The sequence below is a fragment of the Ptychodera flava genome, chromosome 12, assembly GCF_041260155.1.
Source record: "Ptychodera flava strain L36383 chromosome 12, AS_Pfla_20210202, whole genome shotgun sequence".
NCBI lineage: Eukaryota > Metazoa > Hemichordata > Enteropneusta > Ptychoderidae > Ptychodera > Ptychodera flava.
The window spans coordinates 1,488,958-1,505,068 of NC_091939.1; the positions used below are offsets into that span (position 1 = coordinate 1,488,958).

General features: G+C 37.2%; 1 protein-coding gene across 1 annotated transcript in view; it reads left to right on the forward strand.

Moving 5' to 3' along the window:
- Window positions 1-203: 203 nt before the first annotated feature.
- The window catches only part of LOC139144669 (acyl-CoA dehydrogenase family member 10-like), a 121,734-nt gene continuing 105,826 nt past the window's right edge, over window positions 204-16,111 (forward strand). Inside the window, 8 exon segments of the mRNA XM_070715393.1 lie at window positions 204-355; window positions 5,830-6,050; window positions 8,145-8,293; window positions 8,932-9,123; window positions 9,977-10,135; window positions 10,499-10,869; window positions 11,417-11,598; window positions 15,042-15,192. Coding sequence (XP_070571494.1) covers window positions 5,843-6,050; window positions 8,145-8,293; window positions 8,932-9,123; window positions 9,977-10,135; window positions 10,499-10,869; window positions 11,417-11,598; window positions 15,042-15,192 — 1,412 coding nt within the window. The 5' untranslated portion in view covers window positions 204-355; window positions 5,830-5,842.

Genomic DNA, 16,111 nt, shown 5'->3' on the forward strand with positions numbered 1-16,111 from the left:
GTAGATATCTTCATCGTCACACTGATTATTCAAACTTTGAATTGTATTTCACTTTCATTTACGCAGGTTCACAAGTAACAAAAGAGGATATAAATGTTGCTAACTCAGATATATTCAAGTTCCTCGTGTCTTTCTGTTAAAATTAACAGCCTCCGAAGGCTTCCTAAGGCCCGACCTGCAGTGTGACCGCTGGAGGGCGCAGAACGGAGATCGATGAACTTTGAACTTTGCCCCGCAGGCAAACGGGGTCACCGCTGTTGAACTCCGAGCCCGGACCCCGAGACTCTGCCGGACAAACTGAAGGCCACAATGCTGACAAAAATCTTGGAATTTCGAAGTTCATCGTTGTCTTTAGGTTTGTAAGGGTTTACACTACATGTTTGACAGCCAAACAATACAGCATTGTGTCACTTGTAATGGGGACCATGTGATGAGGGCGATGGGAGGGGGTTTTGTTGATCAAGCACCTTATCTGAGCTATAGGACTCCGGATCTGAGCAAATGCCGTCTTCTCTTTCTATTGAAGAGCAAATAAGATGATTTGTATGTCGCTTTTCATTCTGTAACATTATTTGATTGCTGCGATCCGCAGTCCTATTGCTCCCATGGTTTTTTTCGGGGTAGCAAACCTGGCTGTGGAAACGCAGCTATATCTGTGGCGAGTAGGCTGAGTTATGGTCAAGGTCACACAAGGTCAACCCCGGCCACGGATAGCTGCGGTCTTCCTCGTAGGGAAAATGGGTATATTTAATACTACGATCATGGAGGTCCCACAAAAGGATCCTACTAATTACTGCCCGTCAGGAAATTTTACCTTCCAATTACCGTAATCAGTCCATATCTCAATACCAAAGACCACTTCTCTTTGTGAAAACAAACGAAATATTCCGAGATCCAAAAAACGTTGATTTTCGAATGAGTAGCAACACTAATTGTGTGATCATGCATGTATCACCACTTACTGCCTGTCGACGTCCAACCACTGCCCGTCACAGCCCTTCAGGAAATTAGCCTTCCAATTACTGTTTATATCAGTTGATATCTCAATACCTAAATCATTACTGAACTCTGTATAAAAACCAAACAAAATAGTTGTCCAAGACCCCAAAAATGTTGAATTTTGAATGAGTAGCAATGCTGATCGTATTCAATGTTCGAACACTGCCAGGTGATGAATTAGCACTCCAATTCTAGATATTGATGCAGGGCTTGAAATTAGCGGTAGTCCGGCCGCGTCCTCAGACTACCAACTTTTCCCTTGGGCTACCAAAACGAATGAAATGGTAGCCCACACGGACTACCAAAGCCTGGGACATGAAATTACTTAGTGGGCGACATGATGTTGATCGTTGTGCGACAAACTTTCAATAAAATATCATTATCTGAACTGATGTACTTGGATAACAGGCTCGGGAAATGATGGCAAATGAAAATTCCTTTTCATAGTTATTTAATCACAATTTATCAATCACAATTAAACACAAAATTATTTAAACTGCAAAGAAAAAGCTGTCAGCCATCCACAAATTTCGCTTTCTGAAGTGTACGAGATCATCCCACGATATGGTGGAGAAATATAGTCAAAATTCCACAAAAGCATTAGGAACATGACTGTACCAAGTTGTCATCCTGAAATCGTAGCCAATCTATTTTAGCCATGTTATGTTTACAGATATGAGCAGAACATGAGGCTGTATTGTGTTAAATGCTGACGAAAAGTCCATAAACAAAATTCGAACGAAATTTCCAGTGGAATCCATGTGACTCGTAATTAAGTTGAGAAGTGTTAAGGTTGCATCTTCTACTCCTCTCTTAGCCTTATATGCAAATTGTAGCGGGTCCATACGATCGGACAGAGACGTTGTGAGCCTGTTACATATAATCCTTTCCATGCATTTACATATAACGGAGGTCAGAGCTACTGGCCTAAAGTCGTTTAACAATTTAGCACCCGTTTTTTTAGGCACTGGTATAATAGTTGATGTCTTCCAAATACGAGGAACAGTATGGATATCCAGAAAGAATTGAAAAAGACGGGTAACCATCGGGCCTAACTGATATGCACATTCCTTTAAAACCTTTCCACTAAGACCATCAGGTCCAGGGGCTTTGTGAGGATTAACCTTTACGAGAACTTTGACAACTTCATCAATTTCGACCTTAACAGGGGACAGGATTAGATTATGGCAAATTTCATCACAATGCTGTCTAAAATCTGAAACATCAAAACGTGCATAAAAATTATTCAATTCATTGGCAAACATAATTGGATCATTACATTGCATACCTTGCTGCTGTTGCTTCCTTCCCATCATTACATTTAATCCTTGCCACGCTTCCCTGACATTACCACCTGTAAATTTCTTTTCAATTTTACTTTTGTACTCAAGTTTCGCAGCTCTAGTTTTACTTCGAAATTCTTTCATAAATTTGTTGACACTGACTTTATCTCCTTTTAGGAATGACATTTTTTTCTCATTTAAACAGTGTTTTAAATCTTTGTTTATCCATGGTTTGTTATTTGCATATATATGCACAGTTTTGACAGGAATTATAGTGTCCTCACAAAAATTGATGTAAGACGAGATTGTGTCTGTTAGTAAATCCACATCCTGACCACAGCCATCAAAGAAAACATCCCAGTCTGTGGTTTCGAAACAATCCTGCAATTGGTCAATTGAATCGTGAGTCCAAAGGCGAAAGTTATGAATTCGTGGACCTTCTCTCTTCAGCTTTTGCCGATACTTGGGTAACAGATGTACAACATTGTGATCTGATCTTCCTAATGGCGGACGGCACCTTGCAGTATATGCATTAGCCACGTTTCCATAGCACAAGTCTAAGGTCTTATTCATACGCGTTGGACACGATACATATTGATGTAAATTAGGCAAATATTTAGTGATATCACAGGTGTTGAAATCTCCAAGAAGAAATACCGGCTGATCGACTGACCTATCAACTGCGTTGTTGTAGCTTTCAGTTATACGTTCAGCTGCCGTCAGCATTTAACACAATACAGCCTCATGTTCTGCTCAAACGCCTTGTTGATTTGCAAACCAACACTACATTTATTCTTTGGATCAGATCATTTCTGTGTGATCGGCCACAACGTGTAAGCATACAAGGTCATCTTTCGAGAGAATTGATTCTTAATACGGGGGCTCCCCAAGGCTGTGTACTATCACTCGTTCTTTTCTCTGTTTATACAAATGAATTAAGATGTAATAATGTCATTCTCACTCTCATAAAATTTGCTGATGACATGGCCTTAGTTGCACGACTCAAAGACGAATACTCTCTCAGTCGTTATCTTCTATTCATAGATTATTTGAAGTCTTGGTTTGACCAAAGCTTTCTTGAATTAAATGTCGGTAAAACTAAAGAACTTTGTATCATGGGAGCACAGAAGCAAGTTCCGGACTCATTACTTCGACCGATAAATATAGATGGAAAACAAATTGAAAGAGTGTCTCTTTTCAAATATCTTGGTACATTTTAGATTCGAAATGTCGTTTTACAGACAACATTGAATTTATTTGTAAAAAAGCACAGCAGCGCTTATTCCTCCTCAGGAAACTGAGAGGCTTTAATGTCAGTAAGAATATTTTAGTAACTGTGTATCGTTCGCTTGTTGAGAGCATTTTAACGTTTAATATTGTATCCTGGTACGGGAACCTCTCAGTTAAGGACAAAATGAGATTAACACAAGTTGTCAATCTGGCAGGAAAGATTGTTGGTATAAAACAACGGCAACTTTCAGTAATATATTACCAATCTTTGAAGAGGAAAGCCATTCAGATCCATCAGGATCAAACACACCCACTCAGCACTGAATTTAAAATCCTCCCGTCAGGTCGACGACTTAAGGTACCTTTTGCGCGTAAAAACTTGTACAAAAAGTCTTTTATACCTTCAGCTGTGGCAGTTTTAAACTCAGAATTTTATACGTAATTTATTGTTTTTTTCCCCAAGACTGTGTATATATGTGTGTGTGCTTTTATTGTAAGTCAGGAGATTTGTGGTGTCGAAAGAAAATTTTCCATTTGTGGATGTGCGTGTTTTCATTAATGGACAATAAAGTAATTTGAATTGAATTGAATTGAATTGAAAACAGTTATTGTCATTGCGAACATCAAAATTTGCATATAAGCTCTGCGTATGTGTGAATAGGTCGACGCGTCGTCAAACTTTGAGGCGTCACCGTTGTCCACTGCACATGCTATACCGTTCTCCTAAGGCTATGATCTTCAGGTATTGATGTCAAATGACTAGCAAATTCACTTACTGGATAAAATCATGCAAAATAAATCGTTCATTGTCTAGATATAAATAAAAAATATCCTTCACGAAAACAACTTTCTTCATTCATGCATGGGCTACCAGACCTTGTTGCTGGGCTACCTACTTCAGAAAATGGTAGCCCAATGGGACTACCAGGGAAAAAAGTTAATTTCGAGCCCTGTGATGGCAGTTCTGAGACAGGACTCCGGCATTTGGAGTAAAACAGACTCTTATTTTGTAGCTTTCTATAAATATTAGTGGTCTTTGGTATTGAGGTATCGACTGATTACAGTAATTGGAAGGTCTATTTTACTGACGGGCAGTGACGGGCAGCGATGGGCAGTGACAGGCAGTATTTACCGGTAGTAGGACCGCCACAAAAGATTCTACAATCCAACTTTATTTGGGACTTTGAGCGACAAAATAAACCAAAGTGAGTGCACTTCAGTAAAATAGCTATAAATGTTCCATGGTTACATTTATCTTATCCAGCTGGTGCCATTGTAGGAAAGGCAGGTCTGTGAAATTAATCCTCTGATAACTAAGTAGGGAAATGGAGTATTCCTAAGTTAATGGAGCTTTCCCGTAATGAGCTTGCACAAACAATGGATGTCTTGTGTTGTACTTGTAGGTCGATGGTCAAATTGATAGCCATTGTATTTACCTCCATGATACAACCCAGAGAAAGCAATAACTGTTACTGCAGTTCCATACAATCCTACAACTGACCCCAGCTATTTTGCATGGTAGGGCAAGCTGATTATAATGGCTATTTACTGGTTTATTTTTAAAACCTGGAAAGTTGTCCAAGTACTAACTACATTAAAGGTAAAATACTATTCCATAGAAGTCCATAGAACACCTTTCTTTCTTAAGGGCAAATAACAAATGTGTTTCCAGTAACATGCCCCTGAAAATTTAGGTACGTATATTAAAAAATTAGAAAAAAAATTATGTTGGTGCAGACCCACAAAATACAGTAAGAGATAAGTTTTTGTACATTTTAAGTTCAGATGATAAACTGTCTCTCATAAAATATACCGGTATTACAAACACTATGTTTCCCCCAGCAGCTTTTAGCAAAGACATTGACATCAATGTTTATGCAATGTTTAGTTTTGTTCATACTGTACTGCACTTTTGGAAGTGTGTTGTTATGCCATTAACTAAAAGGTAAAACGTAGAGAATTTCCTGATAAACTTTGTTAAAATTAAAAAAAATGTCAAGGGTCTTCTGTCGGGTTGCCGGAAACACCTGTTTTTTATTTTGTCTAATATATTATATTTGCTGCAGCAGTTTATACGGTAATTTAATCCACTCTACCAGGAGTACTGACACTGCTGTATTATTTTGTATACAAAGTCTAATGCTGCTGATTATTCTCAATGTTATCATCGATACACATACCGGTACATCATTTTGACCCATGTCATGAACTTACCGACAAAGTCTGGAGAACAAGAAACTCTAGACAGACAGAACAAACATAATTACAAATTGACAGCTGATGGAGTTTTAATGATTTCTGATATTTGCTTTTTCAGAAGCTCAATAAAAATGATGTTGTTATCCACATGCCGTCAACTCTACCAGAGAGTTACTCCACTATGCAGGGTCCATGCCCGCTGGAGTCCTGGATTCTTACTGGGAAGGGATCCACTACATTTAGCCGGATTCCATGGAATACAAAGCCGGGGTAAAACGTCTGCCGTGATCTTTGATATGGGAGGTGTTGTTATACCAGGTCCTGTGGCAGTCTTCAAATGTAAGTCAAATTTCTTAATCTGTTCACCCCCAATTAACTGTAAACAGGTCCACACTTACCATTGATAACAATGGGAATGGACCAAACCATTGTGCTGAAAGGGTCAATACTACAACTCACATCACACAACCAGATCCATCACACAGTCAAGCAGTGTTTTGGTGGGATTTAAGAACCTAGACACATTACTAGACGTATGAACATCTTACATTATTGCATACATATTTGCACTGCAACTTTGATACATGTAGGGACTATCTCAGTTTTGCAGGAGTTCCAAATGTTATGTGTAAATTAATTTATTTCCATGGCATGTTTTAATTTCTTGAAGGAGTTCCAAATGTTAGATGTAAATTCATTAATTTCCATGGCATGTTTTAGTTTCTTGAAGGAGTTCCAAATGTTATGTGTAAATTAATTTATTTCCATGGCATGTTTTAAAGAATAGAAATCAGTTGTAATCTCACTTTCACACTGATGTCCATGACTGTGCAGACATCAATACTTTGCACTTTTGAACTTTTGTTAAAAGGGGCGGTGGGGGGGGGGGGGGTTGCAGAGGCTAATCTGGACAAACACATGTGTTTTCTGCGCTTATGTGACAATCAAAGTAATTCCCTTAGTTGTTTTAAACCTATCATTTGCTATCTAAAATTGGCAAACTTTCCATGATATCTGAAAGTAAACCTTCCCTTTTATAATAATTTTAACCTTGAGCAGAGACTAGCACTGTCCTCTCTGCAAATCAAAATGAGGGAGACGAAAGTATGTGAGGGTTGAACCTCTGAAATTGAAAATCACCCTCTAACATTCCAGTATCTGTCACAGTCCCGTCTTTGCTATGTATCAGCAATTCTTTGCCATATTCTAAATGCGGCAGATCGTCCATGTAGCTGACACGAACACGAAGTGTCTGATACCGGCTACCAAAAACTATGGAAAATAGTAAAGAATGAGCTACAAAATCACTATCAGTTTTAAGTTGCAGGTAGAATAAGTCTGTGCCTTTGTATAAAATACTATAAAAATAGTAGAAATATTAAGTGAGCAACTAGCTGAAAGTTAGTCGAGGAGACCTTAACCGCATTATCATTTGCATCTCATTGTCGGCTACATGGACTGTGTGCCCTAAATGCACGAAAAAACCCAGCTCAGGAAATCACCAAGCAAGCTAAACATTGCACAGCAAAGTTAAGATACACTTAGCAAGTCAGCTGTCAAAAGTAAAGCTGTCATTTTGCAACTCAACAAACCAAAGAAAGCCATTGTTGTTTAGTGCTGACCTTTGACCTATTGTTACCCATTTACACCTATTGTCGTTGTTTTAGGTAAAAGGCAAGGCAGTCATTGATATAAATAACAGTCTTGTGCTTCATTTTTTGAGTACTTGATAACTACAGCTATCTAGCACTGTACTCTGGATTTTCAAATTTGAACAGAAATGGTGAATTTATTTAAGCAATGCAAAAGCCATGATGCGTACATGTATGTGATAAAGTGGGCTATAAACCAGTATTTATCAGGATATTATTCAAACCTTATACTTTTGAATTTGTTTAGAATTTCTCTGAAAAACATACATTCATGTTTTTACTAAGTAAAGCATAAATTTCTCTACTACCAACCACTTAAAGATTCCACCAATATATGTTACTATGGCATTATGGTTAGTAACACAAATTTAACATATTTGCGCATGTTTCAAGGTGGTAGTGCAGGAGGCTAGACACTACCGTTAGTTTTGGCAAATAACCGAGGTGGAAAACCAGAAGTAGATTCTAACTACCATGCACAAAAAACAGAAACGTACTTCAAGCAAACCTTTGAAGTTCTTTTGGAGTCACCATATACATTGAATTTTCTTTTATTTATTGAGCTTTTTAGTGTGGCTGATGTCTGTCTGAAGTAGAAATTAAATCTCTACAAATGAAGTCACCTCACAGAGGCACAGTTATATCAATGACAAGTGTTCAAAGTACTGATATGTCACATAAAATCTGTTTAATGCTAAAACATTCTCATGCAAAACAACACCAAAACAACTTGATCTTGATATGAAAACATTCAGTATTTCCCTTCATTTAATGTTTGCAGCTCTTGAAGACAAACTAGGCGTCCCTCATGGTACGGTTTCCAGAGTGATGATACAAAGCGGTGAAGACGGAGCGTGGTCCAGACTTCTCAGAGGAGAACTTCACTCAGAAACTTTTCCAGAACAGTTTGCTGAAGATTGTGCCAAAGTGGTAAGAAATAAACCTGTCTGTACATCACAGCCCAATCTGATTAAAGTCTGATGTAGAGATATGGCAACATTTCCACCTTTGTATGTTCTTTACTGTTAATTCCGATGTGTGGATAGTTACCTTTATAGATAGTGAGGTGACAGCAACAGAACGAGAATAGCAAAGAACAAAAAAACTTAGAAATGTGATTTTATCAGATCGATCATTGCTGTATGTGTTCACAATATGCCAAAAATTACACTGTATGTATTTTGAAGTGCTGATATGATAATTTTATGATGACCTGTATTTTGTACTACTTCTTCATTTCTGACAGTTACCAATGAAGAAAAGCAGAATATCTTCGTAAACTTGATGATTTTCAAACTGTTAAACTTTTCTCAAACTGCCAGTTACATGTAAAGCTACTGATAGTTGTGAACACTGCCTGGCAATGCTGAGTAGTTTTTTGTCACCCCACAACCAACAATGACATCATTTGAATCATGATTGTTCAAGTCTAGGTAATTTTTGTGTTTTTAATTATATTCCTTATACATGTGTGCATTTGCCAAATGTGGTTGTTTGTTCATGTTTGCAAATTGGGAAACGTATTTATTCCATTAACTTCTGATATCTTTGAATGTCTTTTATGCCAGCTTGGAAGACAAATACCAGCATCTGATATTCTTCTTCATTACGAGAGATCAACAACGGAGCCATTTCCCCAAGTCCTGGATGCTCTGCAGTGTTTACGAGCTGAGGGAATCAAAACAGCATTATTGACAAACAACTGGATGCGTCCAGACGGAACAACTCTGAGGCCTGTTGATGAGAAATACTTTGATGTTGTAAGCAAATTTCACTTAATTATAAAGTAGATAAGAATGTTACAGAATTTCAAAATTATCTTCCTTGTTAACAAGTTACAGCTAATAGTGTTCTATTTTAAATCTCTGCCAAACTTTACATCACTATGATCTGACAGAATTATACCATCTGTATTTTTTGCTGCATTAGGAATTTTGCCGCACATATATGGAAGGTGTTTGTTGTGCCAGTGCTAAGTCTTTTCACAGTGTCATTTATCAGAATATCTCAGTGGATTGAATCTTTCTTCAACTATATGTACTAGTTGCTGTGGTTTTGCAAGAAAAGTTTTTAACTTTCTGGTTTATGTTCTGAGTCTGTTCATCACATTTCACCAATAAAAATGACAGTTAACTTCTTCATTAAAGTGATAAACCATTCATTGTTGCCAATGTCTCAGATCTACAATTAGGCTGAATAAAAAAGATGTGTGTATTTCTAGTAACCCGACCTATCCTATGCGAAACCGTCCTACCCTAAACTTTTTTTTTCATTTTCAATAGTCACTCATAAATTTGCTGTTTTTTATTGGTCACACAAATAAAAATTTGGAAGAAGTTCCCCACCAACCTATCCTATATCTCTTGGGCTTGTCAATGGAAACACACATTTGTTCTAATGGTAGTAATGCCTTATTAAAGTGCTGCAAGAAAAACATATCAATATCCTGATTCATGTTTTAAAACTCATCAAGTCAACTGTATCAAGCAAGCTTAGCAAAAGTCATTTTTAGGGTATGATTGAGTCTAGATAAACAATGTCTATTTCATTCGCAAAGTCACTCTGCTGTAAATTATTAATCACTTTTCAAAGAAATTTATTCTTGCTTTCCAGGTGGTGGAGTCTGCTCTTGTGAAAATGAAGAAACCCAATCATGAAATATATAGACTTTGTTTAGAAAAACTGAAGACAAAAGCTGAGGAGGCAATATTTCTGGATGACATCGGAAAATATTTGAAAGGAGCAGCAGAGGTTGGCATACGAACAATCCAGGTGATATTTCTAGCAAGTTACCAGGGAAAATATACTTTAACAGACTTGCAGTTTGCAATTATGATTCAGGAAAATTTTTATTGATTTTTGAAAGGAAGCTCTTGTTTTTGTAAATCAATGATAGAAATTACTAAAGGTGTTTTACCATCTGTCAGAGTGTACAGGCACTTAAAGGCAGCTTTGGCAAAAAAGAATTTCGTTTGTGAAAAAGAATTTTATCAATACAGACACTGAGGGCGCTGTTGTACAAGAATTGGTGTTTGTCTCCCTTTTGACCAATGGAATTTGTTTCAATTTGTTTCTCCATTGGAATTGGCATTTTTCATTAATTTTGATGATGTAAATGCATTTGTCTTTATTCAGGTAAAAGACGTTGATGAAGCCCTGAATGAACTGAGTGAAATTCTAAACATACCACTCTCAGGTTTTGTCGAAGGTACCATTGCTGTCAGGGAAGGTATGATGTTACCAACTGACTCGTTGGTGACGTATCTGAACAATCAACTTGGCATCACATCGCAGGAACCTCCAAACATTCGTGAATTCAAACATGGGCAGTCCAATCCAACATATTTCATTGGATATGGAGGTCGGGAGCTGGTGTTGCGAAAGAAACCACCAGGAAAGCTATTGCCATCAGCACATGCCGTTGAAAGAGAGTATACAGTCATGAAAGCTTTGGGAGAGGCTGGACTTCCAGTACCGAAGGTCATTGACCTTTGCGAAGATTGCTGGTAAAGTGCTGCTGACAAACTTCTCTCTGTCTCTCTTTCTGTTGGTATGAGTATATCTAGTGTGTGCTTGTATGTATGAATGTACCAGTATATGGGCTAGTATGTATGTACCGGTATGTATGCAATAATATGATGACTGTACAAACATCTATTACAGCTATCTACCTATCTATCTATCTATATGTGTATATACAATATGTTATATATATATATATATATATATATATATATATATATATATATATACACAAAAAGTCATAAAAAAGTCATATATATATATATATATATATATATATATATATATATATATAATATATATATATATATATATATATATATATATATATATATATATATATTATATTATATATACCGGTATGCATAAATGAAGTCACAAATATAAAGTTATATATGCAAAAATTGACCTAGAATGGTTTCCAGAGGACATGATAATATATGAATATACCAGGTGTTAGTAAAGATAAGATTACCACAATGGTAATTTTCCATCAACAAAACATTGGTTTCTTTTCTACCATACATGTAGCATTGTTGGTACACCCTTCTATGTGATGGAATATGTGCGAGGAAGAATATTTACTGATTCCCGTCTGCCCGGGATGAGCAAAGAAGAGAGAAGGGAGATCTATGAAGAGATTGGAAGAGTTCTTGGTCAGATACATCTTGTTGATGTTGAGAAGGCAGGCTTGCAAAATTATGGCAAACATGGTATGAAGACAATTTAACTCGAAATGTTTTAAATCTTACAATTGTGGCATGACCCCCATTGTGAAAATTCCTTGTGCAATAAAAACAACATTCACTGGTGGTTGCCATTATTAAATGATAGAAGATGTCACCATCCATTGTCAAGATTGACACAGGGCATACTGATATCTGCTACTCTGTAAGCATGCCAGATTTTGTTTTTGTAAAGCAGATTTCCAACTCACATAAAGAAAGGAGATCTATCAACAGTTGGGCAGTACAGTATGTACATATAGGATCCATGGTATGAGTAAAAATTGTCTTTAACTTTGCCTTTTAACTCCGCAACTGGCAATATCAGACTCCTACTGGTATGCCAAAAGTAATATGAAGACATGTAAGATCTTGGCAGAATTTTTCAGTAGTCAGGGTGTACAGTTTAAAAATTCAATATTATACCAGCAATTTCAATCAAACAAGACATCAATACGTGAAGGACTGTACATGCAGATTAAACTGCAGGCCCCCATTGCTTGCCTTTCTTGGCAGTAGTTACTCAGGGCTCCCGCTACCCGATCGCCAATTAGCCAAATGCGACAAAAAATTAAAAATGGCTACAAAAATTCCAGTTTGGCGAATGTAGTGGCGATTGATTTTCTAGAGAGTGCCCCACAACAGAAATCTACAGTAAGGGACCGTCTCAGATTGTCGCAGAAGTTCAAGAAACGAAATTTCTTCGTTTAGATTAAAACCCCCTCCCCCCTCCCCCGAAACGAAACTTCAAAAGTGCGAAAATGTTTATGTCTGCCTGAGAGTACAATGTTGCATTTTGCTATAGCTTCTAAAGACGTATTCCCCTTGCCACATTCCAACATTAAACAAACCGAGGCTTGGTCTGCAATGCCCTAATGCCAGCACTTGCAAATGCAGTAACATCCGAGTAATAGTCATACGGTTCAGGCGATTTACCCATGCACGGATATCCCTCACTTGTTATAGGAAAACCTGTCCAGTTCTGGCGTTCCAGTATGCATTGACTGTTTGATTGCGTTGTCGCAGACACTTGCTTTGATTCCTTACGGCGAATTTGGGCTTCAGTTATATCAGTCTGTTTACATGGTAATTTTCCTCACCAGGTAGACATATAGCTAGAGCCACTCCGGCGAGAAACTTCGACATGGGGGCCCAGGCGTGTTCAATCTTAATATGACCAGGTGCATAACAAGTGAGAATAAAGACATCTAGTTTAGAGCAGACCCTTATAAATAGCAATTTAAAAAAATGATACTTTTGTCTTTGAATAATTGATGAATGAAAGGTTTAGGATACAATGTTACTATAGGTAAATTGTGTTTAGGGAAGGAACGAGATGGAAACAGTTACAAAGTTGTTGGTACGAGTGTGCATTTTTTTTCTTTAATTTAAAATAAACACACGAAAACTTGTGATCACAAAATAAAAGTGCGAAAGTGAAGTTCACAAATTGAATGGAGGTCAAACCCCCTCCCCCCTTAAACGAATGAATTTCGCTTTTTGAACTTCTGCGACAATCTGAGACGGTCCCTAAACAATCAAAAGTTGTAAGATGTTGAAACAGTTTACTCTCCTTCCTACAAAGTTGCAATATATTGAAACAGTTTACTCTCCTTACAAATTCCCTGGTACGTGAAGCAAACATTGTTGCTGTTCAATACTACGATACACAAAGGCTTTGCTTTGGGCTTGCTTTGCCTCTGTGAGCCGGGTCCGTTCGTCCTGGAGTCCATCAAAAGTTTTACCCACTTTGCTTGAATCAACATTTGGCTTGCAACTACTCAGTTTGATAGTAAAACCATAATTTCAAAGGAAACTTTCACAAACGGAGTCATAATACAAAGGAAAAGGAGAAAAACTGAGGTGTTTTGAAAGGTCAAGTCTAGGTCATCTCATCATGTGATGTATTGCATGAAGACCCTTTAAGTACACAATTATGGTTCACAAGAAACCACCTAGGGTGGTCCAATAGGTGAAAGGTAATTTCTGTTGCCTTCCAATTTAAATGGCATTGAGCTTGACTGTCAGTTTTAAATTAAATTTATTAAGAGTCATGGCAAAGGGAAATTGTCAACAGTACTTGCAGTAAGCATATCCATTTTCAAATAAAGTTTGTGAATTGCAATTTTGCATGTTAACATCAAAGCAACAATTCAAAAGTAGAACTATTAAAATTGTCCATTCGGCCTATTTCAAACTGCTATAACTTATACAAGAAATTGTGTGATTCTGAATTATTTTAATATTTTTGCAGATACCACCAGTTTAATGATGTAGAAGTGAACATCACCAGACATTTCTTTATCATATCAAAATATCAAATGAAAATATATCTGAGCTAAAATGTTGTCATAATCATTAAAACAATGAATACTCGCAAACAGTGAGTGATGTAAATGAACATATATCGTTGTGTCTTGTTTTACAAGAGTAGTATTTGGCCCAACCCTTTTTGTCTCAAGAAAAATACTTATACTCAAGATGCTATTCAGCCTGCTTGATCACAACTATGACATACTAGTAACACTGGGGCCAATCATATCTACACTGCCAGTATGCTACTAAATGCTTTCTTCTGCACCTCAAATTCTTATTTGTGTGGCGCAAACATTGTGATTGTGGAAGACTGCATAAATTTGCCACATGAGACGCCTGTAGCTTATGACAAGCTATCATACTGTGAACACTGACTGAATGCCGCAGAAATATTCTGTACCTTTTGTAATATACACTTCACATTGCTACCAGATTTTTTAGAATTGAATTGCTACCTAATTGTATTTCTTGTGGTAAAAGTTTACCACCAGAAATGAAAATTATTTCTATCCCTGAAATATCAAAGCATAGATTTTAATACAATAAAAACAGAACAAATATTGATTTAATGTAAAAACTATCATGAAGAACATACAAAACATCTTGATTTGTAAAACTGGAAACTCCTGAATGCCGAAAAAGCTGTTGCCACACTTGAGATCATAAACTGACTAAAAGTTGCTCAAAATGGCAAGAGATTTTTGATTTGGCTAATGACGTGGCTAATCATTTTGGTGGCTTAGGGGGAGCACTGTTACTGACTGGCCAAGACATCTTGTTCACCCAACAAACTACGCTACAGCCTACCATAGAGGCAACAGTCTGCTGAAGTTTTATTTCTTCAATTTACTCTGTTTTGATATTATAAACCCACAGACTTGGAGCAAGTCTACTTTTTGACCTACTTGTCCTGCCTGTCCTTACTACTCTCTCTGTCCATGTGTCTTGTGACAGACATTGCCATCTGTACTTGATGTTGTCGAGGTAGCAGCCTTTATTTCAAACTGTATACATTAAAAGTATGTCACAAAAGGGATGATTTTATTTCTGATTGCATTTCTCTGTCATAATGTATACATCAATGTTACTGACACTGTATAAATGTATCACTACAGGTAATTATGTGAAAAGACAGACAGAGAGATGGTCAAAGCAGTATGAATCCAGTAAAACTCAGGAAATACCTGCCATGGACAAGCTGATGGAATGGCTTCCTAGACACTACCCTCAAACTGATAAAACTACAGTTGTACACGGTGACTTCAGGTATCTTATATCGTTATTATCCTTTGTAACCCTGTACAGGCCCTGCCACTGGATAACCATACCCTGTCAATGTCAGGCCTTTCAACTGTATGACTGTACCCTGCCAATTGCAAGGTCAGGCTCTTTGACTATACGACATTGCCCTACCAAGGTCAGAACCTTCTGCTTGGAGTCAGGCCCTGCATGACTGTGCCAGCTGCCAAGGTCAGGATCTTTGGCTGTATGATTGAGCCTTGCCAAGGTCAGACCCTTCCTCTTTAAGACTGTCCCTTGCCAAGGTCAGACCCTGCCACTGTATGACTTTGCTCTGTCAAGGTCAGGACCTACCACTAATTACTGTGCCTTGCCAAGGTCAAGCCTGTGTGCTGTATGATTATGAAGACAAATCATACTCATCAGGGCTGTACAGGTTTTATCATACATGCATATTCTTTTGAAGAGCATATGTTGTTTTGTTTTGACAAAACAAAACATAAGATTCAAGATTGGGCCAGGACATAGTAGAGTGTATTTCTTCATAGATCTGAAGATCCTCTCTCCCAAACATGAGGATGTAAAATCACAAGAATATGATACCATGGCTTGTTTCTGTTACTCTGGCAAGTTTAGTTGTTCTCTAAAATTTAGACTTATCAACTTCAGGCATTAATGTTATTGTCAAAGAATTTGAAGTAAAATGTTCACATGCATAAACATAAAATTTAATCTGTTTTGTTTGCATTAATAAATTTCTCCAATCAGGCTCTACTGTATATCAATACTGAGTGCACCAAGTTTGATGGGACTTCTGTTGCATATTGATCATACTTAAATTTAGTTTTGTTGAAAGTTTTATGACCATGAAATACTGATACTGATTTTAATAGCTTATTTGAACATTTCATGGAATTTTGTAGTTAGGCTGGTCATGGACAGTAGT